Source organism: Mesoplodon densirostris, chromosome 8 (assembly GCF_025265405.1).
Source record: "Mesoplodon densirostris isolate mMesDen1 chromosome 8, mMesDen1 primary haplotype, whole genome shotgun sequence".
NCBI classification, from domain to species: domain Eukaryota; kingdom Metazoa; phylum Chordata; class Mammalia; order Artiodactyla; family Ziphiidae; genus Mesoplodon; species Mesoplodon densirostris.
Genome location: NC_082668.1, coordinates 7,051,035 through 7,077,645, shown reverse-complemented (window position 1 = coordinate 7,077,645; position 26,611 = coordinate 7,051,035). Strand labels below are relative to the sequence as shown.

General features: G+C 48.0%; 1 protein-coding gene across 2 annotated transcripts in view; it reads left to right on the top strand.

Annotated features, from left to right (window-relative positions):
* The first annotated feature begins 10,744 nt into the window (after positions 1-10,744).
* The window catches only part of SAG (S-antigen visual arrestin), a 31,040-nt gene continuing 15,173 nt past the window's right edge, over positions 10,745-26,611 (top strand). For both annotated transcript variants that reach the window (XM_060106256.1, XM_060106257.1), the window contains exons 1-7: positions 10,745-10,819; positions 14,847-14,907; positions 17,913-17,957; positions 20,103-20,296; positions 22,421-22,480; positions 25,232-25,308; positions 26,262-26,397. In XM_060106256.1, coding sequence (XP_059962239.1) covers positions 10,745-10,819; positions 14,847-14,907; positions 17,913-17,957; positions 20,103-20,296; positions 22,421-22,480; positions 25,232-25,308; positions 26,262-26,397 — 648 coding nt within the window. The remainder of the gene's footprint in view (positions 10,820-14,846; positions 14,908-17,912; positions 17,958-20,102; positions 20,297-22,420; positions 22,481-25,231; positions 25,309-26,261; positions 26,398-26,611) is intronic.

Here is a 26,611-nt window from a genome sequence, read left to right as displayed (position 1 = left end):
TTCCATTTGTTTTCCTGGTATTCATTCATTTGTAAGTGATGGTTAATACTGTCCCCGGGCCTTTCCTCATTGTTCATCATTTAAGCCCAAGGTATTACTGTCTGTAAACATCAGCGTTCCAGTTTCACGTCATTTGCAAATCTTAACTGAAACCAGAAAAGGGTCTCTTCGGAATTTCGGCAGCTGTGCGGTCTGCTCCCCGCTGCAGCAGTACGAGCTTCCGGTCCCTGCGCTGCAGACTTTGTTCACAGGATTGATAGTGAACTGTATGTGTCTTCCAGCCTCCAGGCCTCTTCTTTGCTGAAGGGGCATGAATTTCCTCATTGAAGAGCGATTTATTCGTAGCAGCTCAGATATCTAGCAAGTGGCCGTGTGCCATAACAAATTAGGGTCTCCCTGATATATCCCACCCCCACCCCCAAGGACCCCTGTCCAGCCCATTACCAGACAGTAGCCCAGCAACTTGAGTCAGGATTCCATCATGATCTGGAATCTCAGAGGCAGCCAGCAATCTCCAAAAGGCGGAAGGTGGGGATCCTGTTGCAGTCACCTTCAAGGAGGTAAGTCTCATTCTTCAAAAAGGCTGAAAGTAAACATTGTCGTAGCCTCAGATTATCCTGTTTTTTTTGTTTGTTTTTTTTTTGTTGTTGTTGTTGTTTTTGACCTTGGAGGGAAGCACGACTGCTCTCTGCTCTTAACAATGATGTTTCAGTTTGAGATCCATCCATACTGTAAAGCTCTCTTCAGGTCACCTGACTGCCAAGGCTGGGTTACAGGTGTGGCTTCCATTGGGTGGAACATGCTTGCAGCCAGCTCATGGTCTTCATTCTCTTTCTCAGATCATCTGGGACCCTCCTCCAGTGCTGCTGGTTTCATTGATCAGGGTGGGAGGTGGGCATGGGGGTTTTTAATTTCCCAGATGAATCCTGACTGGTTAGAGCTAGCGTGCTCCCCTGCAAGTGTTGTGGGCTTTGATCCAGACAGTAGCATATCTCGGGCTGAGAATTAAAGACTTTTAAAATTTATATTCCCGGGCTTCCCTGGTGGCGCAGTGGTTGAGAGTCCGCGTGCCGATGCAGGGGACACGGGTTCATGCCCCGGTCCGGGAGGATCCCACATGCCGCGGAGCAGCTGGGCCCGTGAGCCATGGCTGCTGAGCCTGCGCCTCCGGAGCCTGTGCTCCACAACGGGAGAGGCCACAACAGTGAGAGGCCTGCATACCACAAAAAAAAAAAAAAAAAAAAAAAATTATATTCCCTAGGTGGTTTCCCAAAATAGTGTGATATATCAAATTCTGTGCCTTATTCTTATAGCACATACTGTGCACACATTCACTTTTACCTTTATCTTGTGAAGCCCCAATGCATCTTTCATATCACAGCACACAGGATATTTTGTGGGGACACGGGCAAATGGATGAAGCTGCTCTCAGCTGGGAGGGGCCAGCCCAGGCCTCAGGGGCGTGTTTGTTGGGAAATTCCAGGGTTTGGAGTGTACCAAGGTGTGCAGAGCTATTGTGTGTCTTCACATCTATAGCACAACCATGATCAACAGTGATCTTGGGGAATCGGACAATTTGAAGTGTAGACCTGAAGCTCAGGCGGTGGCCTGGCTGGAGCACCGGGAGAGAAGGGTGGCAGGGGTGAAACCTCATGCAAGACTGCTTGCCAGGTTGCAGAAACCACAAATGTTTGTTTTCATGAGATGCCTGGGATAGTAATAAGGAAGCTGTGGCGCTCAAATTCTGTCAGATCTGAAGTGTATCCCATTTCACAAATGGGGGGAAGTTTCCCAGCGAAGCAAGAGGCTGTTCTGGAGTCCTGGCCCCCAGGTGGGCATTGGTTCCCGGGGGCATCCACCTCACCTGCTGCCCCATCCAGCCCTCCGTGTGAGCCAGCGGGAAGTGCCTCTTCGGGGGCGAGGACGAGCTGCCGGTGTCTGTATTCCACTGCGTCTTTTCTCTTGTGTCTTACTGTAAGGCTCATTCTCACTAGAAATCCCAAATTTTCAAGCCAATCAACTTTGGAGATCTTGAATAAAGTGAAATATATCTGTATTTGCATAGATTGTGTAGAAACACGTAAGATGTGTGGTACGTGCCAGTAAAAGATTGGCCTCTGATCCAGAAGATGATTCTTGCCTCCCTCACCTCAGCAGAGTTGGATCCTCTCACCTCAGGGAGCTCTGATTTCCATCTGTGCTGCTGAACTCTTCCCTGTGTTCACTCCAGACACTTCTCCCATCCTCTCTGTGCTCCGGCCTTGGTGGGCTCTTCAAACGCTCCCTGCTCTTACTCATCTTGCTGGGGGCTGAGCTGCCCTCTTCTAACCCTGAGTGGCAGGCATGATGGGAACATCCACGTCTCTGGGGGTCCAGAACCCGAGGAGGCGAAGGAAACGCCAGTGTAGCAAGTGTACCTACCTGCCACTCAGTACTATTGCCAGAGTACTTTACAGCAAGGTTCAAGCATGTCATTTTTCCCATGAATCAGCATGCATCCCAACCTAATAAGGACACCATGCCGTAATTACACCTCACAGAATTAACAGTGACTCTCATCCACTATCCAGTCAATATTCAAATTTTCCTGATTTTTTCCATGTTTTTTATGATTGGCTTGGTTATGATTACAACCTCGTAGAACCAGGTGGTTCTAAGAAGTCGTAAGCCAGAAATCTCGGGATCAGCCATATCCTTGACATCTTGACATTCACGTAGTGCTTGGCACAGAGTGGGTACTCAATAAAGTTTTTATTTAGGAGAACTGAATCAGCAAAAAAACCAAGTGAATCAGGATCCAGCGAGCTTTTTGCTGCATAACAAACTGCCATAACATGGAATGGTTTAAAACATGTACTATTTCCCCTGATTCTGTGAGCGGGCATAGCCGGCTGGATTTGGGGCAACTGGTAGAGGGTGGCCTCACTCGTATCTGACTGTTAATGTGCCATCAACAAGGGGAACAAGGGTGGTGCAACAAGAAAACAAGCGTCTCTGGGACCACTTGTTGCTCTGCCTGGTCACTTTCGTTACACCCCATTGGCTAGAACAGGTGGCATGCGCAGCCCTGCCCCTGAGGGGGGCTGCGGAGCAGCATGGGGACAGGGAAGGGAATCGCCTTGGTGGTTCTGGCAACTGATGTGCCACGCTGGATTTGGTTGACTTTCCTCATGTAAGCTCTGTGTCCCACTTGGGAATGTAGCCTTGGAGATTGCTATGTGCCAGGCTCTGGGGATTTGGTCCAACCCTAGGACCTGGAGAAGAGAGCAGGGGAATTCAGGCTTTGGGCTTCATTTTTCCAGAGAAATGGACTTCAGAGACAATGGGTAGGTATGCTTGTGAGCCAGGCCCATAGGAAGACAGGCTGTACGCGGTCTAGTTTCTAGATAGAAAGCCGTATATTCCATTGCTCCCTGGAGTACGTGCCCAGGTGCTTCTAAGAGGTCGTAAGCCAGAAGTCTCAAGATCAGTCATATCCTTGATATCTTGACATTCACGTAGTACTTGGCACAAAGTCTTTATTTAGTAGAATTGAATCAGCAAAAACAAAGTGAATCGTAACCAGCTAAAAGGAAGAGTTAAGAGGGAGAGTAGTTTAAAAAAATAAGAATAAACCACTTAGCAAGGGTAAATATTGTTTCATAGGAGTGTTGTGTATATATGTGTGTATGTACTGGGTCACAATGTAAAAAATGTATTTTTCTACTATTTTTTAATGAACTGAGTTGAAATTCGGATAACATAAAATTAGTCATTTTAAACTGAACAATGGCATTTAGCACATACACAGTGTTGTACGAGCACCAACTCTACCTAGTTGCAACAAAAAAGGGTATTTCTTAAACTGTATTAGTGTCCATTTTTTCCCAAACTTTCGATCGATAGCAGTTGATCTGTCTGTAGAAAAGCGCGGGCCCTCGTCTTGCTCAGCTTGGGCTGCCATAATGAAATACCGTAGCCTGCATGGGTAAATATCATAGATCTTGCATTTGTTCATGCTATTATTACTTCTTTAATAAACATCATTGAAATTTTTTAAAAAGAACAAAAAAAACGTAGCCTGAGTGGCTTAAACAACAGAAATGTCTCACACTTCGGGAGCCTGGAGTCTGAGCGGCAGGCAGGTGGGTAGACTTCAATTCATCCTGAGGCCTCACTGCCACTAAGCTGTGTGCTCATGAGACTTGTTTGTGCACAAGGAGAGTGGAGATCCTGTCAGATCGGGACCACACTGATAACCTCATTCAAAGGCCCCACCTCTAAATACTGTCACACTGGGCGGTAAACGGGCTTCAACACGTGAATCTGAGGGGACAGCGCTGTGTGTAACAAACTTCTCCAGAAAGCTCTGCCTAACTTTGCTCAACTTCAGGTGTAAGCAGCTCAGTTTGTGGTCAACTCCAAGTTCATTACCATCGAAACCCCCTCTAACGTCGGGGCCCATGTGGCAGGACCAGAGGGTAAAGAAGCTCTCACCTCAGAGAGGACGAAGGAACGTCCATCAGGATCCTTTTCAAGGCCTTGTCTGCACACTTGATGCATTTCCCTGACCCTGCAATCCAGGGCAGCTCGTGGGCTCCCCTTCTACAGATGGAGAAAAGCAAATAGCAGTGAGGCCAAGCTAGTTTCTCAAGATTGCAGTGGATTCGTCAGTGAGCGACGGAGCCCAGGACTCCAGTCTGGGGCTGTTTGTACAACTTGCTTCTGCACAGAAACCTGGAGCATTAAGTCCTGTTGTCAGTGTGATGCTTCAAGATGGACATTTGAAATCTGGGTGTGAGAGGGTTTCAGTGCCCATGAGGCTTGAGCACCTGTGTTCTAATCGTGAAAGACTGACGTGTGGAAGAGATTGGATTAATTTGGAGCAACGCAGAGAAGTAGAAGGGAGGCTGATTTCCATCCTCACAAAAAATTTTCTTGCACTTCATGCTATTTCAAAGAAAAGTGGTAGTGATTTCCCTGTCCCTGGAAGCATTCAACAACTTCTGTGGCTATTGCAGAGGAGATCAAAGCAAGGGATGGAGTGTAGACTAAATGTTTTTCAAGGGTCTCTGCCCGTTGGGTTGCATTTATGATTTCAGACATTACCCAGCCCAGCCCATAACAACAGCCCTCTGTTCTTAAGGCCAATTGACTAAGAGGTACATGTTGAAATGAGGGTGGCTTTTAAAAGCTCTGATTCCCTGGCACTCTGCATAAATACAGTAGCCTCAAACTTGTTAAGTGCTCTCTGCTTCAGTAAAACTAAGGCAAGGTTTTCATTTTGTAGTTGACAGTTAGCAGACTGAACCAGTTTTTCTCATGCATGTGCCCTAATAAGCCCCTAAGATGATAACCTAGCCCCAAAACCCCTAAGCTTCTTAGCTGCATATCCCGACCCCCCACCCCCTCGAGCTGGTGCTGTGTTTGATGTTGGGAAATGAAACACAGGACTCGCAGCTGCTTCTCACTGGATGCTGACTCCAGAGAAACAAGTATTGTATAGCCAGTGAGTGGTTCTTAGACTTTGAGAATTAATAGACCAGTAAATTTCTAAAAGAATTGTGGAAAGAGGTGGATAACTTTTTAGTTTGGCCAAGTAAGGATTTTTTTTTTTCTAAATTGCCATCTACATTCATCTCTGTAAAAGGAAGGACACTTTGTCCTTAAGCTTAGCGGCTGCATTCTGACATTTATTGATTGTCATGATGTCTGCAATTTACTTTCAAATGTTTCAAAAGGAAAAAAGCAATAGAGATAGATGAGCACATGCAGCAAAATGTTCATTGTCGAATCTCCATGTTGATTATGTAGGTGTTTATTATACTATTCCAGCTTTTCTCTGTATGCTTAAATTCATAATCAGTTGTAGGAAATGCAAAACTAATGGCAGAAGGCAAATCAGTGGTTACCTGGGACCAGCAATTGACTGAAATGGGTGCCAGGGAACTTTTAGGGGTGATGGAAATGTGTCTTGATCATAGTGGTGGTTAAAATCATCAAACCACGCACTTAAAAATGGGTAGATTTGGGCTTCCCTGGTGGTGCAGTGGTTGAGAATCTGCCTGCCAATGCAGGAGACACGGGTTCGAGCCCTGGTCTGGGAAGATCCCACATGCCGTGGAGCAACGAGGCCCGTGAGCCACAATTACTGAGCCTGCGCGTCTGGAGCCTGTGCTCCGCAACAAGAGAGGCCGCGATGGTGAGAGGCCCGCGCACCGCGATGAAGAGTGGACCCCGCTCGCCACAACTAGAGAAAGCCCTCGCACAGAAACGAAGACCCAACACAGCCATAAATAAATAAATTTTTTTTTAAAAAAGAACCTACAATTTGGACATTCATTTTTAAAAAAATGGGTAGATTTGGTTGGATGTGAAGTATATCTCAATAAAGATTGGGAGGAAGAAGAAGGACATTTTAATATTTAAAAGTTTAAAACTTCAAATAAAAAAAAAGAAAAATTTAGAACTTCATAACCTTAGAACAAAGAACAGTCCTTTATACTGAATACATTTGGTTCTATGAAAAAAACTGACAACAGTGTCCTTATTTTTCTCATTTCTCCACCAAGCAGAGAAAAATGCATTACAGACCAGGGGCTGGGAATGACTACCAGAGACTACCGTTTCCAAAAAGAGTGAGGTCTGGCATGCAGTCCACCCCAGGTTTTCCTACCTGCCCAGCATTGGCAGGTCAGTGACTGAGACCTGCACCCTTGGGGGCCTGGCGCTAACACAGCTGCAGGAGAACAGGGGTCCCAGGAACAGCCACAGTTCAGGGCAGCCCTTCTGATGGGGACACTGGATGAAGGGCCCCAGTCGTTTTTCTTTCTTTCTTTTTTGTCTTAAGGGACAAGAAAAGATTCCTTCACAACGAAACCTAACATTCCCTTCACACAGACCACCACTGTCTGTTCTTTGGTGTCTATCCTAGTAGATTATGCATATAGTGTGTACGATAACACGTGTGTGCACGTGTATCCATACATAGACTTGTGTGTTTGCAAAACGTGATCATGCTGTACATACCATCCTATAACCTTCTTCATTCAGTCACAGTCTCTACCTTCCTAGTCCAACCATTTCCATCCTACCTTTCAGAGCTCATATGACATATTACTGATACATTATTAGAGCATATTCCGAGTTTCCCAACAGGCCAGAAGTGTACTATACATCCTGTTTGTCCAATTGGGACCACACAGTACATCTGGATGTTGAGTCCCTTAAGTGTTCATGCATCTCTTTTCTATGACATTGACTTATGAAAGAGATCAGCCTCTTTCTACATTCATCTGGTAGCTCTCTTGTGGTCTTATTGAACTATTCCTTGTATTTCCTATAAACTAGAAGTGATGTCTAAAGGCTTGATGGCTTCCAGCTGCTGCAAGGTGACACATCACATGGGTTGACACCATTTGTGATGCTAAGATTGACCTTGGACCGTGGCTGATCCCCTGTTGTAGAGTTTGGCTTGCACCTTGTGAAGAGTCATGATCCATATGGCCTCACTTTGGTGACATAGGAATAGCCATTTCCCCTTCACCTCTTCACCTAATGATTTTCACCCCAATAAAGAATCCTCGTCTGCGTCAATAATGTCATCAGTATTTTAAAACGTAAGTTTTACTATTGTTCAGCTATGGCGAGGTCAACAGATCTGGAGACAATTGCCATTGAAAAGACAGTTTGTTACAGTTACCCAAACGGGGGCAGGCCATGCGGGGAAGCACCAGGGCCAGTCAGGAGGTAGAAGGATCAGGGAGAAAACGTGGTCAAGAGTTCTTTTGTGGTCTCCATGGGAAAGAACTGGGGAGATAGGATAAGCAGACTGAAGATTTGCTGTTTACTGCAGCAGGCCCTGGAGCGCAGGGGCTGTCTCCAGTTGTCTGGTACCTGGCCCCAGGGTGATTAGGGCAGGGCAGTCGTGGCTCAGAGTGTGAGAGCCCAACAAAGGAGTAAAGGAGGCCTTTGGGGTGTATGGGCTCTGAGTTGGTCGGTTTGCGTATGAAAAGCAGTCATTTACTCTCTCTAGGAAAGAGCTATAGCCCTGGGATGGCAGTCTCTCCAGGGTCAGCAAAGCCTTAGATGTCAAAGCATCAGAATTACAGAAAACAAAAAGGCATGATTAATACCATCAGAGTTCGTCAAATGATGTTTTTCCAATTCTGTCATTCCCTTTGCATTTATTAGCTGGCATTCCTATGTTAAAAAATTTTAAAGTTTTCTCCCTTAGAAATTAAAATTTTTCCCAACTTTAGCTATTGCCAGCCATTATACTGTTGCAATCCAGTGATGCATTGATTTGCTGAAAGTCCACCGAGGCCCTGTTCTAGATCCTGGAGATGGGATAGGAACAAAACAGTCATAAATCTCTACAGTCCTGGAACTTACGTTGGGGTGGGGAGACAGACAATGAACAAGCTAAATTATCTTGTATGTCAGATGCTGGTAAGTGCTACAGAGAAAGGTAATGCAGAGAAGGAAGACAGAAGTGTTGGGTGAGATGTACACAATAGAATGTAGATGGATAGGGTGACATTGAAGTAAAGACCCAAAGGAATTAAGGGAGTGAACCAAGTGACTCTCTGTGGGAAAAGTGTTCCAGAAGAGGAAACAGTAAATGCAAAGGCCCTGGGGCAGGTTTGAAGAACAGCAAAGAGGCCAGTGGACTGGAGCAAAGTGGGCGACGTGGGAAGAACAGGGCCGAGATCAGGCAGGGCCTTGCAGACATTGTCCAGATTTAGGTGGGAAGCCACTGGAGTGTTTCGATAGATGCTAACACCCGAAACGTCACTTTCTGCTTAGACTGGCTTCACTCCCAGACACCAGCTCAAGTCCAGTACATATATGTGTTAGTGGCCACACCATCCCATGCATTCATTCCCCGAGTATTCTGTTCTGGGCACTGAAATACAAAGATAAGGGAAACAAAACGGCATGGGTCCCTGACGTCATGAAGCCTAGAGTCAAGTATGGGAAGAGAGACCGTAAAATCATCTCCTGTACAAGCATCGAATGCAATAGTGCCTCCAACCTAGTCGGAGAGGTTGGGAAAGGCTCTCCTGAGGAAGTGACTCTTGAGCTGGAATCTGAAGGATGAAGAGTCAGGGAGGAAAGGAGAAGAGGATGGTTCCAGGCAAAAGCAAACAGCGGGAGTGCGGTACAGGGAGATGGGGAACAGCAGGCGGAGGCTCGAGCGTGTGGCTTTAAAGTTGTGTGCCTGTAGCTGAGAGCAAGGCGAGTTGCTGAGTAGGAGGGTGACTGCTCGGGGCTTGGAGGCCCCCTCTGCAGCATGGAGAAGGATGTAGTCAGACCAGGAAAACTAAGGGGCTGGTATGGACTCAAGAGGGAGTGCTGGGGATGGGAAGACTAAGATCCTGGAGACACTGGGGGCAAATTGACAGGACTCGTGATGTAATCAGTAGCACGTAGGGTAGAGGAGAGGGACATGACTAGTTTGGCTTGCATAACACCAGGGTTTATCCTGAGGCTGACATGTCTCCTTGACCTTTTTGTTTATATCCCCACCCCCAAGGTTGCATTAGCTGCCTGCTGAGTTTAACCAATTTGGTTGAGCTTTTGAAAATCCCTTCTCCTGGTGATACCAGGAGTGAAGGGATAATCAGTCTATTTCCAGAACCCAAAGTGGATTAAGATAAAATAGCTTTCATTTAGCTGTCATCCCTCCCCCAAACCTTCCCCACTCAAGCTTGACAGCTGCTGCACTGGGAGCCCCTCTGGGCCCTTGTCTAATGCTGCGAACTGCTGAAACTACCATTTCGCCCGTCTCAGCACTAATCCAGTTGCCACTCTGCACCTTAAATGGGATTTGGCTTCTAGGCATTGACACCTGGGTGTGGGCACCCTCTCCAGATGCCCTACAAATTCCCCACACAGTCAGCCAGGGCCCAAGTGGGGTCATCTGTTTAGACAGAGCAAGGGCTGGCTGCCTGTTCACCCCGGAGGACACAGAGACCCTCTCCTCACCTCCTGGGACCGTCCCAGCTGGTTGCCCAAGGTATGTGGTCACGCTGGAACAAGCCTTCTCAGAAACTCAGGGCAGGGCGCAGGGAAGAGCCAGCGCCAGGAAGACTGGCATTTTCGTGTAGTCAGTTTGTCCCAGTTTCACCTTTTCTGTGTAGTTTCCGTGGACGTTGCTTGTTAAGGAGCGCACTGAATTCCAGACAGCTCAGATGGCCTCTTTGTTGTGGGTGAAGCTGGGGAGTGGTGAGAGATGGCAGGAAAGGGAAAGCACTGCTTAGTATGAATTGCTGAACAGAACTTTTGGGGATTTAACGTATTTTTTAAATGATATTCGTGAAGTGGTTATGTTGTGGTTTGCAGGGACTTTTTCTATTTTAATTGCCGTAATACATCGTCAGGATAGAATTTTAAATTCAATCTGGCTTAGTGTGATGATAACAAGGCTTAGTCTCAAAGTAAAACCTTCTCATTGGAATCTATCTGGACGTCCTGGTGAGCTTTGCTAAGAAATGTCTGAGGCTTATCAGGAAAAATAAAACACCTTTAAAAAAAAAAAAGCACACTGTAGTAAAATACAAACTAGACGAAGGCCTTATTTAGTCAAATGTGGATATTGAGGCAGGTAGAAGCAAATGTCTGATGGATGTACAGCATCTCATGTATGGGTTTTATTCACAGAATGTTCTTGACTTTATATTTAAGATGATTTTACCTTTTTCTAGCCCTCTAAAACCTGACATAACACCCCAAGGGGAAGAAACTGCCAGGGACAGATAACATGGAGGCCAGCGTGCAGGACAGTAAGTCTGCATCAAACCACGTTATCTTCAAGAAGATCTCCCGGGACAAATCGGTAAGTAGTACAGAGGTGAGGGGCTTAGTAGTAATCATTTTTTTTTTAAAAAGGAGCTTTTTCGAATAGACATAATCAACATCAAACTCTTATGAGGTCAATGGAAGCTCTATGTCTATTTTCCATCTCTGTCTGAGATGGATGATAAATGAGATATAAATGAATGAGTAAACTGCAGAAATATAAATTCTCTTCGATCTCAACAAGACTTTAGTCCCAAGACCCTTAATTTTCTCCTAATCTCTCAGTCCCCAACCCCTCGCCTCCAGTTTTACCTCTTTTCCTAGCTTTGAACCCATGACTTAACCATTTCAAACATTGTTTGGTCAGTATCTATAGCTTACTTGACCCTTTTTCTATCATCTCGCCTAACTGCCTGGTGAAAGCCCTGATGCTGGATCAATGCAACTCTCTACCTTCTGTCACCCACCCCAGCTGCCATGCTCACAAACCTTGCTGGGCCTCCAGGGCCTCTGGATAAGGGAGCATCTCCCGCTGCTCCCTTTCTGCCCCTCTGCACTGTGGCTGCATGGCCACCAATATCCTGGCACTCCGTGTATTCGGCAGGGATGATGCCATTGTTGGCGCCATCAGGAGAATGTTAGATAGTCTAGATGTGCCTGTGAACTTCCTGGCCTGGGACACCCTATGGAGAGCCCACCCCACAGCCTCCAAGGATGGGGTCTCTTCGCTCCACTCTGTGGATTCTTAGGGGCTCATAATCTAGTTCAGCACCATCCAATGCAAACCACATATCTAATTTAAAATTTTCTAGTAGCCATGTTAAGAAAGTAAGAAGAAACGGGGAATTCATTTTAATAATATATTTTATTTAACCCAGTATATCCAAAAAATGATCATTTCAACATGTAAATGATATAAAAAATTTTAATGACATATTTTACCTTCGTTTTCAAACCTGATGTGTGTTCTACATTTATAGCACGTCAGCTTGGAGTGGCCATATTCAAGTGCTGGTGGCCACCTGGAGCTAGTAGCTGTCGTATTGGGCAATGTGGTTCTAGGTCATTCTTCTAGTTGACTTCTGAAGCCTATACATACTGCGCCTGAAAGGAACTCTCCGATGCTTTTGCGCCTCACGAGAGAATCAGGCTTTGCATGGACACTCCCTACCTCTCCTCTCCCTTGCTGAGGATCTCCATCATTTTCATCAACTCCTCTGATTCTTTGGGGAGACAAGTTGGGTACCCCTCAAACTTGCATCCTCCCGACTCTCTTCCAACTTGTGTCTTTCCAGTGCACTTTATCTTGTCTTCTGGCAAAAGAAGAAAGAAAACACTCCTGCTGGGCCATATCATTTTCTCACTTTTTTCTTCCTCACATCTAGATAGACATCTTTGACCTGGGAAATTTAGAACTTTTATATATAGGAGGAAAAAATAATTCATCAATTAATGTGTCATGTATTAGGATCATTTCGACGGCAAGTTTTGCCTGGCTGCAGGTGTGGTGTGCCAGGGCCCTGGGTGTGTTTCTCTGTGAGTCTTTCCACTCGTCCCTCTTTGGTGATCTTCATCCTCTGGCTGGTGGCAAGATGGCTGCCCCAGCTTCAGGTGCCTTACCCTCACTTTCTTCTAGAAGAAGGAAAAGTCTGTTGCTTCCTGGGGTCTCTTAGGGTGAGGTGATATTTCTCTAGCAGCCCTCCAGCAGACTTCTCTCATATCTCATTGGTCAAAAGTGGGTCACATGCCCCCCTTAAAGCCATCCCAAGCCAAAAGAATTGGATCTGGCCAATCAATAATCATCCTCTGTGATGGATGTTAACTAAATTCATTGTGGTTATCGCTTCGCAATTTATACATACATCGTTATGTTGTACACCTTAAACTTATACAATATGTCAATTATATCACAATAAAACTGGGGAAAAAAAGGAAAAAGAATCGTCCTCTGGGGTGGTCTCCTCTTACTACACAACCACATGGGACCCTGGAAACAACTGGTGACTTTTTTTCTTTTTTCTTTTTGGCCTCACCCTGTGGCTTGTGGGATCTCACTTCCCCGCTCGATCAGGGATTGAACCCAGGCCGCAGAAGTGAAAGCCCGGAATCCTAACCACTAGGCCACCAGGGGACTCCCTACAGTTGACGATTTTTATCCAGGAAGATGGGGCACGTGGCTATGGGGTTTGCAAGCAGCAGGTGTGCTGCAGCCTTACGTCATCCAGCCCCACTTCTCTACCTGCTCTTGTCTCTTCCCTCCCCTTCCAATTGCAGCAGAAGAGGTGCTGTTTCTTCCACTGAGGATCATGCTGCTTACAGCCTGGGTCATGGTCCACCACCTTCTTAGGGTCCTCCACCGTCAGCCTCCCTCCGGGGCTATGTGCAGCCTCTCCCTCTCTACCAGTACTTGGCCCGAGCATGACAACAAGTACCCACCTCATGCATCTTAAAAACAGCAACAATAGCAACAAGAACAACAAACTCCCTCTTGACCCCGTCCCCTTTCTAGCTCTCCTTCCTTCACAGCCAAAGCTTGAAAAAGAAGACATGTGCTCTCCACCCACCTTCTCCCCTCCGTTCACTCTCAGTGCTCCCTCCTCCAGACCACTATCAGCTTTCCCTTTGCCAATCCCTTCTCCACTTTGCTGCCAAGGCAACCAAAGTCTCAGTGTTCTCCTCTATAAAATGGGCTTAATCCCTAGCTCAAAGAGTAGTTGTGAGGATTAAATGAAATAATGTAGTCAGTGTACTTAGCTTGGCGCCTGGTACATGACAAGCACTACATGCCATTTAATTGCAAGCCTTTCATCCTGATTCAAATGCTTCCACATCCTCCTAGATTCTTTAGGGTCCGGTCCTATAAGACCCTTTCTGGCATCAGCTTGCATGCCCATTTGGAGGCCGTTCACCCACAGACGAAACCATTGGCAGTTCCAGAAGCATTCTCTTGACTCTGGGCTTTGTACACACTGAATTTTTTTGCCCAGAAATCATCCTTTCACCATCTAACTCCCCGCCCCCATCCCGATCACCTGGCTATGCTGTCCTTCAGGTGCTTCAACATCAATAACACAAATAACCTGGAAGCCATAGAGATCCACTCCAGGGTACTGCTATGAGGGGGTAGATACAGGAGATGATACAATGCCAAAAAAATTATTTTGAGTGTTCTTGGAAATAAAAATATGAGTTTCAGAGGCTTAGGGAAGAAGGAGCCTAGCCAGGGTCCATGCACTCACCCATTGGTGTACTTAGCAAATGTTGATTTAATTCCTGTATGTACCAGATACTGTACTAGATACTGTGATGGCTGAAAGATGAATAAGAGAATTCTTCCCATCACGGCAGTCACAGTGCCGTGGGTTAAAGTGGTGAGTGGTGGTGAACCCAACCCATGCTCTCCCACAAAGGGGGTTGGTAAAGAGACCTTTGCTGCCAGGGGCATTGAAACAGACAGGACAAGGACTGAGGTATGGTCATCTCTTCCCATCCAGGACCCCTTCCCCCATTCTTCAGGGCATGGGTTCAGGTTTATCTGTATAGATGCTCACCTGAGAGGATTTCAGGGACTCCAGAACATCTGCCTCTTAATCAGAAATTCTTCTAACAAGGAGGAGAAACCTTTCATTCACAGCTAGAAATAAAAGGCTTAACATGCAAATAGCTGACAGGGGCCTCATATGCATAGGCATAACTTTCCACTAAAGTATCATCAATGAATTCAACAAGTTTACCTGGTTGATATCAGACCTGGGCTTGATGGGAAAAGGTGGGGAGAACAGGGAACTCTCCAAGGGGTGGGAAGAATTCCTTGGAGCACTTTATGAGGCTGAGGCAAGATCACAGCTTGCCTGCAATCCACTGTGTCCGCCTACAGCCAAGCAGGGAGAGAGGAGGTTGTGGACAAGCTGCAGAGCCAGGCCGCTCCTCTTCTCAGGACTGGTCAAAACGTTTCGGCTGTTGCTAATTTTTATTTATTTATTTTTATTGGTTGCTACTGATTTTTAACATGAATACCTTAGTGTTCTTTGGCCATTTAGAATCCATACCTGTTCTTCCCACAGGTGACCATCTACTTGGGGAAGAGAGACTATATAGACCATGTTGACAAAGTAGAGCCTGTGGGTAAGTTGAGTTTGGGATGAGTTTTTTTAATTAATTAATTTATTTATTTATTGGTTGTGCCGCGCGGCATGTGGGATCTTAGTTCCCCGACCAGGGATCGAACCCGTGCCCCCTGCAGTGGATGCGCAGAGTCTTAACCACTGGACCGCCATGGAAGTCTCCTGGGGTGAGATTTTAATGCTGGTTTTCCTTTAAGTCATCAGACAACCACTAGTTTTGTGTTTTTTAAATTGGTTTTGTTAATAATCTAATCAAAGAAATGTAAATTAAAACATCATAAAGGTGCCACTGGCTGATTGGAGACAAATTTAAATGAGACAAAGGACTCATTTCTAGATAAAGAACATTCAAAACTCACCAGTTTAAAAAAAAATCCAATTAGAAAATAGACAAACAACATGAAAAGGCATTTCATTAAAGAAAATATATAGGTGGCAAATGAGCACGTAGAAGAATGTTCAACCACAAAAAAAAAAAAAAAAAGAAAAATGTTCAGGACTTCCCTGGTGGCACAGTGATTAAGAATCCACCTGCCAATGCAGGGGACACGGGTTCAAGCCCTGGTCCGGGAAGATCCCACATGCCACAGAGCAACTAAGCCCGTGCGACACAACTACTGAGCCTGCGCTCTAGGGCCCGCGAACCACAACTGCTGAAGCCTGCGCACCTAGAGCCCATGCTCCATAGCAAGAGAAGCCACAGCAATGAGAAAGCCGTGCACTGCAATGAAGAGTAGCCCCCACTCACCACAACTAGAGAAAGCCCGCGTGCAGCAACGAAGACCCAGAGCAGCCAAAGAAAAAAAAAAAAGACCTGATTTCATTTCTAAAAAAAAAAAAAAGAAAAGAAAAATGTTCAACAACATTAGTCGTCAGGGAAATGCAAATTAAAACCACAATGAAATATCATTATATGCCTGTCAGAATGGCTAAAATTAAAAATAGTGACCATACCAAATGCTGGCAAGGATGTAGAGAAACTGCATCACTCATGCATTGCTGGTGGGAATGGGAATGTAAAATGGAATAGCCTCTCTGGAAAATAGTTTGGCAGTTTCTTTAAAAGCTAAACATACACTTCTCGTATGACCCAGCAGTTGCATTCCTGGACATTTATCCCAGAGAAATGAAAACTTATGTCCACACAAAACTTGTACATGATTGTTCACAGCAGCTTTGTTTGTAATAGCTCCAAACTGGAAAGAACCTAAATGTCTCCAATAGGTGAATAAGATTAAACAAGCTGGGGCACATCCATGCCTTGGAACACTACTCAGCAGTGAAAAAGATTGAACTACCAATCCATGCAACAGCTTGTGGCTCTCAAGGACACTGTAATGAGTGGAAAAAGCCAATCTCAAGAGGCCATATACTGTATGATTCCATTTATATAACATCTTAGAGATGACAACGTTATAGAAAAGGAAAACTGAATAGTGGTTGCTGAGGGCTAAGGATGGTGGGGAGAGGCAGCTGGGTGTGACTGCAAAGGGATAGCCCAAGAGGGAGATCTTTATGGTGAGGGAACAGTTCTGTATCCAGATTGCACTGGTGGTTACACAAATCTCCATTTGATAATATGACTTAGAACCATACACACACACATTGTACCCATGTCAACCTCCTGGTTTTGAGATTGTACTGTAATTATCTAAGATGTAACCAAACCATTGGAAGAAACTGGATAAAGGATACCTGGGAGGGGCTTCCCTGGTGGCGCAGTGGTTGAAAGTCCGCCTGCCGATGCAGGGGACACGGGTTCGTGCCCCTGTCCGGGAAGATCCCATATGCCGCGGAGCGGCTGGGCCCGTGAGCCATGGCTGCTGAGCCTGCGCGTCCGGAGCCTGTGCTCCGCAACGGGAGAGGCCACAACAGTGAGAGGCCCGTGTACCACTAAAAAAAAAAAACAAACAAACAAACAAAAACGGATACCTGGGGACCTCTCTGTACTATCTTTGTAAATTCCTGTGAATCTATAATTACTTCAACTCAAATTGTTCTTTTTTTAAAAAAAGAGTGTAAAAGACTGGCATTTTTAGGCACTAGGATGAGAATGTCCTTCAGCAAAACACTTTCTAGAAGGTCATTTGGCAGCATGTGATCAAAAGCCAAGTTCAGTTCTACCGTGGCTGGAGATTTATCTATAAGGATGTTCATTGCAATATTAATTATAATGGGGAAAATCAGAAACATCCTAAATGCCCTAACAAGAGGGGTTGATTAAATAACTTATGGTACACCTGTTCAATGGAGCAAATGTGTGGCCATTAAAATGATTAGTACATGGGACTACCCTGGTGGCGCAGTGGTTAAGAATCTGCCTGCCAATGCAGGGGACACAGGTTCGATCCCTGGTTCGGGAAGATCCCACATGCTATGGAGCAACTAAGCCCGTGTGCCACAAACACTGAGCCTGCGCTCTAGAGCCCATGAGCCACAACTACTGAACCCACGTGCTGCAACTACTGAAGCCCACACGCCTAGAGCCCATGCTCTGCAACAAGAGAAGCCACAGCAATAAGAAGCCCACGCACCGCAACAAAGTATAGCCCCCGCTCGCCGCAACTAGAGAAAGCCCGCACACAGCAATGAAGACCCAACGCAGCCAAAAATCAATCAGTAAACATAAAATTTTAAAAAAGATTAGTACATATCATATGTGTGTGTGTATGTATGAATAGTATGAATATGTGTTTGCAATATATAGTTGAATGAGGAAAGCAGTTAACAATATGTATAGTAGGATCTCATTCTTTTCGTAGAAAAACATTCATATAAATGTATATACATCTGGAAAATCATTCTGTACCGATATGTTGACAATGGGTATCTCTGGGTATCTCAAGTGGAGGTGACTTTGTTCTCTCTTTGCTTAGCTTTCCTTTCTAGTTTTCCTGTAATGAACAGGGGTTACATGTGATACATATATGTCTACACACACACTTCAAGAAGCTTCCAGTCTCTTCCACGTCCTCCACCCTCACTCTTCTCTCTCTTTTGGTTTAGATGGTGTCGTTCTGGTGGATCCTGAGCTTGTGAAGGGAAAGAGAGGTAAGGCAGAGCTTCTTGTCCTCCGGGAAGCAGTGGTCTGGCTGCGGGAAGGGGGCGTGTGTGTGCAAGGAGGGGCGGGGAAGCTCTCGCACGCCCATTCTCTCTGCCAGGCCCTTTCACCTGCATTCCCTCGTACGATCCTCAGGACACGGGCCCTGTTCCCACCAGAGCTCACTGTCCGCATCTTCCAGATGGAGATGAAGACTCGGGGAAGCCACTTGTCCGAGGTGGCAGGATAAGGAACGGCAGACAGAGCCGGGAGCCCCGGTCTGCAGGCTCCACGGGCTGCGTGCTTGCCCCGTGTCCTGCCGTTCTATGTCAGGGCAGACTCAGGAGGGGTCCTTTCGGGGTTTATCCGAAAAGCGGGGAATTGAGGCTGCGGGAAGGCAGAGTTTTTATGCTGAGCCTGGTGTTCTGGACCACGGCAGCACAGCCCCCTCAAAGATATCTGGCAGTTGCGATGTGTGGCAAGCAATTTGGTACTAATAACAGTTGTGTAGGGAGTACCCTGGGGGTCGAGTGGTTAGGACTCGGCGCTCTCACTGCCGGGGCCGTGGGTTTGATCCCTCGCCGGGGATCTAAAATCCCATAAGCCGTGCCATGTGGCGTGTCAAAAACAAACAAACAAAAACCAGTCGTGTAAACTAATTTAGAACCAAGTTATCCTTATGATAATGTCACTGACTCAGTTCCATTCTAAATATGCCTTTTAGAGCGCTAGCTACCAGCAACCAACAAGGAATTGTTCCTAACCCTGGACGTGCCCATGGAGTATGTCAGATGTAGGGCCCACGGCATCCAGGGGACGTGGCAGAAACAGGCTGAAAATCGCCCCCCTCTTCTGTCTCCAGCTTCCTCCTGGGTGCCCTGCTCCTCTCTTACACCAGGCAGGCCCAGTTCCGGCCCCCAAAGCCCACGCCCTTGGCCAGGAACGTGCTGCCTGGAGAGGGAGGCGTAAAACCAGGTCATCTCTGGGCACCTTCCTCTTACAAACGTTGAAAGAGGGATAAGCAACTGATCAGTGGCTCTTCTGAGCTTAGCGCCGAGGGGCAGTTTACTCTTGAGGCAGACGCAGACAAAATCCTCAACCAACAGCTACCAAGGACTTGGGGGGACCACTTCGTGTGGTTTTATTTACCACATTAACGACAGTTGTAAACAGTCCATCCTCAAAACATGTGTAGTTTCATATAATTCTTTTGGTCCACTGGGGGCACAATTTACATCTGTTTAACCACAGTGAATTTTCAGAAGCGCTGATTGATTTAGAGAAAGCTCAATTAAGTTTCTGAGCAGTGTGAAAAGAAGGCTTCCTCTCGGAGTTGGTTTCACCTCTCCACCTGGTCCCTGAGCCCCTGCTCAGTTCCCTCGAGGCCCCGTCCAGCTCAGGCACTCGTCTGTTTTGTTCCCTAGCACGGTTTCCCTCTGCTTTTCTTTTTTTAAAAATAAATTTATTTATTTATTTTGGGCTGCGTTGGGTCTTCGTTGCTGCGCACGGGCTTTCTCTCTAGTTGCCACGAGCGGGGGCTGCTCTTCGTTGCGGTGCGTGGGCTTCTCACTGCAGTGGCTTCTCTTGTTTCAGGGCACAGGCTCTAGGCGCACAGGCTTCAGTAGTTGTGGCTCGCGGGCTCTAGAGCGCAGGCCCGGTAGTTGTGGCGCACGGGCTTAGTTGCTCCACGGCATGTGGGATCTTCCCGGACCAGGGCTTGAACCCGTGTCCCCTGCACTGGCAGGCGGATTCTTAACCACTGCATCACCAGGGAAGCCCTTCCTCTGCTTCTTACCTTCGCTCTCAACTCCATCCAGACCTTCCACCCTCAGAACCCAAGCGACCTCACACTGTTTAAAAGCCTCCTGAGCTCACTGAGCTGGTACATCAAGAGGAGGGGGTAGGAGAATGAGGGAAACAGTAGAGACAGGAGGCTAAATAATGTGCCTCATGGGAGGAGCCTCCCAGCACTCAGACACGGGACCTTCTGAGTAATTAACGCAAGCCAGAGGGAAGGGCCAGCTGGGTAGTAAGGTTCTCAGGTCCTTACTGAGATGCTGAAGGTGGGATGTTGAGACCGGTAGGCAGTGTCAGCCCAGGCAGGGGTGCCAAGCCCGCCAACGGGGCAAGCCTACCCCCTCTTGTCTCCCTTCCAGTGTACGTCTCTCTGACCTGCGCCTTCCGGTACGGCCGGGAAGACATCGATGTGATCGGCCTGAAGTTCCGCAGGGACCTGTACTTCTCCCAGGTCCAGCTGTTCCCTCCTGTGGAGACCTTGGGAACCCTCACGAAGCTACAGGAGAGCCTGATGAAGAAGCTAGGGGACCACACGTACCCCTTCCTGCTCACGGTGGGTGACGACTCGACCCTCCACTTCCTCGCACTGCTTCCTTCACCCACAGCACCTTATGATGGGACCAGCAGCTAAGGCAAGGGGCCAGAGTAATGACTTCACATTTGCGGGCCTGCAAATTGCACCCTTGGAGGAAATTCTAGATTGCACGGGCTGTGATTGTCTTTTTTTAAGTCCTTGAAAACAGCCTCCCGGCCTTTGAAGGCACCGTTTCAACCTACGGTTTAAATATTTCCCTGCATCCGACCACCTAATTATATGTGCATGTTATGCCTTCACTTGCTCAGCTATAAAAAGAAAGAAGTGCCCCTCGGTTGCCTCGAGGAGTTTCTAAGCAGGAAAGAGTTCCCTGCCAGACAGGAGATCTTAGTGAAATGAGTCTTCCTCTGTAGCCTTGACCAGAGCTTGGTGGGTCACTGTAGAGAAATCCCTTCGCCCCTCTCGTGGCCTGAGTCTCCCCTGATGGAACCTGGCTACCACGGGGCCAGCGTTCCTGCCTCTGAAGACTTGGGCCTGAGCTCATGGTCGGGGTACCTGCTGTCACCCTCTTCACTTGCATGTTTATGGGTCTTAAGATTATATATTCCTCCAAAGTTATATGGTTCAGGCTTAAAAAGGCAGGAAATTCTGACACAAGCTACAACATGAAGGAACCTTGAAAACATTATGCTAAGTGAAATAAGCCAGCCACATAAGGACAAATATTCTGTGATTTCACTTATATGAGGGACCCAGAGGAGTTAAATTCGTAGAGACAGGAAGTAGACTGGTGGTCTCCAGGGAATGGGGGAGGATGGAACTGGGGGATTAATGTTTAATGGGTAGAGAGCTTCAGTGTGGGATGATGAAAAAGTTCTGGAAATGGGTGGTGGGCATCATTGCAGGACAATGCGAATGTGCTCAATGCCACTGAACTGTACACTTAAAATAGTAAGTTTTATGTTAGGGATATATATATATATATATTTTTTGGCCATGCTGTGCAGCATGTGGGATGCAGGATCCTAGTTCCCTGACCAGGGATGGAACCTGTGCCTCCTGCATTGGGAGCATGGAGTCTTAACCACTGGACCACGAGGGAAGTCCCTGTGTTAGGTATATTTTATAACAGCTTTAAAAAAAATCACTTAGGGGGCTTCCCTGGTGGCGCAGTGGTTGAGAGTCCGCCTGCCAATGCAGGGGACATGGGTTCGTGCCCCGGTTTGGGAAGATCCCACATGCTGCTGTGAGGCTGGGCCCGTGAGCCATGGCCGCTGGGCCTGCGTGTCCAGAGCCTGTGCTCCGCAACGGGAGAGGCCACAGCAGTGAGAGGCCCACGTACCGCAAAAAAAAAAAAAAAAAAAAAAAAAAATCACTTAAAGTTTTGTGGTCCTGGGTGCTCCCATGTGCTGGGACTGGGAGTTTGAAGTGACAGAACCTTTTGGAGATAACATGTCAACATGTATCAAAACCCTAAAAATGTGATTTCGACCTGACCATTCCCTTTCTAATAGTGTAGCCTATGGAGTGAATGGACTAAAACTGTGCTAAGGTGACTGAAGGATGTTTATGCAGCCTTGGTGACAATGGCAACAAAGTAATGACCACTTGATGGAGGGCAGCCAACAAAGGAAACTGGCTGAATTAAATGTGGTGTCACGGGGGAATTCCCTGGCGGTCCAGTGTTTAGGACTCTGCGCTCTCACTGCCAAGGGCCCAGGTTCAATCCCTGGTTGGGGAACTAAGATCCCGGCAAGCCATGCAGCATGGCCCAAAAAAATAAAAAGTGGTGTTACCGGAGCCTTAAAAACGGTGGCGCAGAACTACATCTCCCAGCATGGAAAATGGTCACACTCATCTGAGCAGGGTTAGGACCAGTGATGGGAGCAAACTAGACTGCAGGACACGTGCATCGCTTGTCTCATTTCTGTAAAACTACACAGGCACATACGTGTTTGTGTGAGGGTGACATGGGACACTCGGGAGGTTGTGTTCATGCCACTCCGGGTCTTGGGAACACACGTGAATATGTTTTCTTTTTTCTGGCTCCTCATCTTCATTCTTCAATTTTTGTGCGATGAAGGTAGAACACACGTGGAATAACATTCTCTGAAAGAAATGATCTGTTGTTTCTTTCCACAGTTTCCTGACTACTTGCCCTGTTCGGTGATGCTGCAGCCAGCTCCACAAGATGTGGACAAGGTTGGTGCCTGAAGAAATGCCAGGGATTCATTCATTCCTTCAAAAGACTTTTTCTTTTTTTTTTTTGGCTGCGTTGGGTCTTTGTTGATGCACGCAGGCTTTCTCTAGCCGTGGCGAGCGGGGGCTACTCTTCGTTGGAGTGTGCAGGCTTCTTATTGCGGTGACTTCTCTTGTTATGGAGCACGGGATCTAGGCACACAGGCTTCAGTAGCTGTGGCACGCAGCCTCAGTAGTTGTGGCACGTGGCCTCAGTTGTTGTGGCACACGGGCTTTTACTGTGGGAAATTGCAGGCATATGCAAAAGTAGAGAGACAGTATAATGAGCGTATCACTTGTCTTCAGCAATTCCTAACCATGAGCAGCCCTGTGAGCAAAATAGTAGGTCTCTCCCCTTGTGGGTCTCACTTGGGGAGAGAAATAGACGAAAACCAAATAACAAGTCCCTATGCGGCCCATGCATGGAGGACAAGAGGCTTGGAGAGCTAAGGGAGGACCTGGTGATGCTTGTCCAGGGAGCTTAGGGAAGGCCTCTCTGACGGGGCAAAGTAGGGGCCACTCCAGCCTTGGGAGAGCCATCCAGGCAGGGGGGCACCCCATGCACAGTGGGTGCTGCTTGGGGAGCAGGCGGGGCTGGGGTGAAGGGTGGGGACAGGTCTGAGAGGGGCGGGGGTGCGGCCAGGTCAGGAACGGCCTCGTACACGTTGCGAGGACTGGGACTTTCTCTGAGTGAGATGGGAGCCGCTGGCGGGCTCTGCACAGTAAGTTCTTTTTTTTTTTTTTAATTTTTATTGGAATATCGCTGATTTACAACGTGTTAGTTTCTGCTGTACTGCAAAGTGAATCAGTTATCCATATACATATATCCATTACAGAGTACTGAGTAGAGTTCCCTGTGCTGTACAGCAGGTCCTTATTAGTTACCTATTTTATATATAGTAATGTGTATATGTCAGTCCCCATCTCCTGATTTATCCCTCCCCCGCACACACACAGAAGGTTGTGACTTGGGTTTGTAGAAGATCCCTCTGGCCGCTGAGCTAAGAGTTCGGTCGAGCTCTGAAAGGCGAGAAGCAAAGGGGCCGTGTGTGCAAGAGAGCTGTGACCCTGGTGGACTGGGGACTCTAGGCAAGGAGGGAGGGCAGTGCGGACACGAGGAGAGAGGAGAAGGTGCTGGGACCCGGGGACTACAGGCCGGAGGGAGTCACAAGGGAAGGAGCTGGAAAATAAAAAGGCAGCAAATGAGGGCGGAGAGTGGCAGATCCGTACCTGGGTTACCGAGGGTCCAGGGCCATGATTTTCGACTTGGGGGTCCTACCCCATGAGTGGTTTGTGAAATCGGTGCGGTGGATCCGAGATGGCATTGAAGGAAGAAAATGGAATGGCGTGAAGTGGAACAGCATGGGAGCTCAGAGCACGTCGCACACAGCATAGATAAGTGCCAGTTCACGAGCATTGCTTCACGCGTGAGCGTCTGTGTACCTGGCCTCGCAGTGAACTTTCCTTCTTACCGTGGGCGGTGGCCTGAAACCTTTGAAAGCCACCGGGCCAGGAAAACAGGGGTGTGGGCAGGAAGGTGGAGGAGGCCACTCGATCAGAGTGGGGGACACTATACCAGCCAGAGGGCCACCCTCCCCTCTGTCCCCGGGGAGGAGACATCAGGGCAGCAGGGGCCCTGGGGGCCTCACAGCTGAGGAGGCCTGTGAGCTGGGCTGGTATAAAAGGAGAGAGAGGCGTCAAGCTTTTCAGAAGGAAGGAACAGCACGTGCCCAGGCTAGACAGGTGGAAGGGCTTGGCTTGTGCAGGGGGCAGCAGGAGGTGGGGGTGGAGGGGGCTGAGCAGAGAGGAGGCGTGGCTAAGAGCTCCAGGTGCTGGAGGGTAACGATGTGTATTTATTTTCAACCCAGGTTTTAGAGTTGTTGCGATTCCACAGTTTTGCAGAACCAGTAAGGCTGTGGCTTATGTGCTACTATCACTCTGTGGGCAGCTGGTGGAGGGCCCATCCCCGCCTCTGTGCCCTCACCCCTGCCCCGCCCACCTCGTGTTAACACAACAGAGGAGCGAGCTCACGGGGGACTCACTCTGGGGCTGGGGGCCGAAGGGGCCCACAGATGCATTTGTTCTACCCATGCAACATTTCTTAATCTAGTTCATTTAAAAACCAGGAGCCTTCATTCCAAATTCTATTTCCAGCTTCTTTTCAAAAGTTGGGAGAGTTGCCAGCACCGGGTCCCCGTGGCAGCCTGGCCACGCCTGGCTGCAGCTGCACAGCAGCTGCCCGCTGGCGTAGGGCACTGGAGCCCCAGCACAGGCGTCCACGGACCCCTGCCAGCCCTGTGAGCACTGATCCTGCCCCTGCTGTAGGCAGTGGACCATCAGTAACATGCACACAGGGTCACTTCTGAGAAGGACAACTAAATGGAGAGTGGGCTGGCCGCCATGCAAGGTGGTGAGAGGCTAGGAGCAGCCAGGATGCCTGAGTCGTGCTCTGCAGCTACTGATGGGGCTCATCCTGCAGGCTGGGGGACCTTCACTGGGGCCTTGGAGTCCGTGGCGCTCTCCTCAAGCTAATGCCATTATTTCATCACGAGCACACTTCCAAAGCTAGTCATAATGGTGCAACTCTGAAAAGGATATGGCCAAGACAGAAAAAGAAGTTGCCACGTAACACCCCCTGGGGGAGCTGTGACCCCCATCCTGGCTCCCGGAAGGGAGGTGCTGACCACAGCCCTGTCTGTTCTCTTGCCCCTGCAGTGCTGTGGGGTCGACTTCGAGGTCAAAGCCTTTGCCACACACAGCACAGATACGGAAGAGGACAAAATTCCCAAGAAGTAAGAGTGTAGCTGTGGGAATATGTGAGGGGTCTGTGGGGAAGGGCTGGAGATAAGAGACCACCCTCCCACTTTATGTCCGAGTGGCAGAATCTACCCACAGGGCCGTTGTGGCCGGGTAATGGAGCCTCCCCAGGTCAGGACCGTCAGGATGAACCATCTCCACATGAGGTGGGGGACAATGGCTGACCATTTGGGGGGAAAAAAACAAAAGAAAATGACAGGGGAGTTGGCAACCTCAAGGGCTCATGTAAGCCCTTAAAAGCCTCCAGATCCCCTCTTTCTTTAGTTTTCTTCTTCTTTTGTAATTTCTTTGTTGCAGTAAAATATACATAACATGAAGTTTACCATTTTAACCATTGTCAAGTGTACAATTCAGTGGCATTAAGTACATTCATTACATTGTGTAATCAGTTACACCACTGTCTGCTATCCATACCCTGAGGTATCTATACCCCAAATGCTGTCATCACCCCAGACAGAAACTCTCTCTGCCCATTAGGCAGTGACTCCATTCCTCCTGTACTCCCAGGCTCTGGTGCTCATTTTTCTTGTCCCTGAACAAGGTTTCCAGTTGTGCCCTCAACACTTTCTCTATATGCTCAACATTCACACCTATGGACACTTACACCAAACAGCAATAACAGGGCATCGCATCTGTAGAGAGTTTTGAAGCCTGTCACATAGGCGCACATCCCCACATCAGCTTCACCCGAGAGGAGGCCAAGCCGGGGTCCTAACAGAGGGTGAGAGGGACCCTTGGAGAGCTGACTGGTCCACACCACCCACCAGGCCCCGCCCCCCAGACCTGATCCCTCTACTGGTCCATCCTGCATCCATCGGCAGCATCCCTGAGGGATCCCAGCCTGGGGATGGGGAGGCGGACCTGGTAGGCTGTCCTGAGGAGGCCCAGGCTCTGATCCGGGGAACCATCGGTGACTTTTCATCCACAGGAGCTCTGTGCGTTTGCTGATCCGGAAGGTACAGCATGCGCCACGCGAGATGGGTCCCCAGCCCCAAGCGGAGGCCTCCTGGCAGTTCTTCATGTCCGACAAGCCCCTGCACCTCGCCGTCTCCCTCAGCAAAGAGGTGACTGTGGAGCCGGCCTGGGGACAGCCTACCAGGCCCTCTGCTGGGGGTGTGCTGCAGGCAGTCTTGGGGACAGTGATAGTTAAAGCACCAACATTTGGGGATGACTGGCTTTTTTCGTAATTTGGAGCCAGTAAACGTGACCCTTAGGATAGGGCCAAACTGGCTTGCATTCCACTCACTGTGGGTCCCGACAACTTGGAGGTAGGGGTTT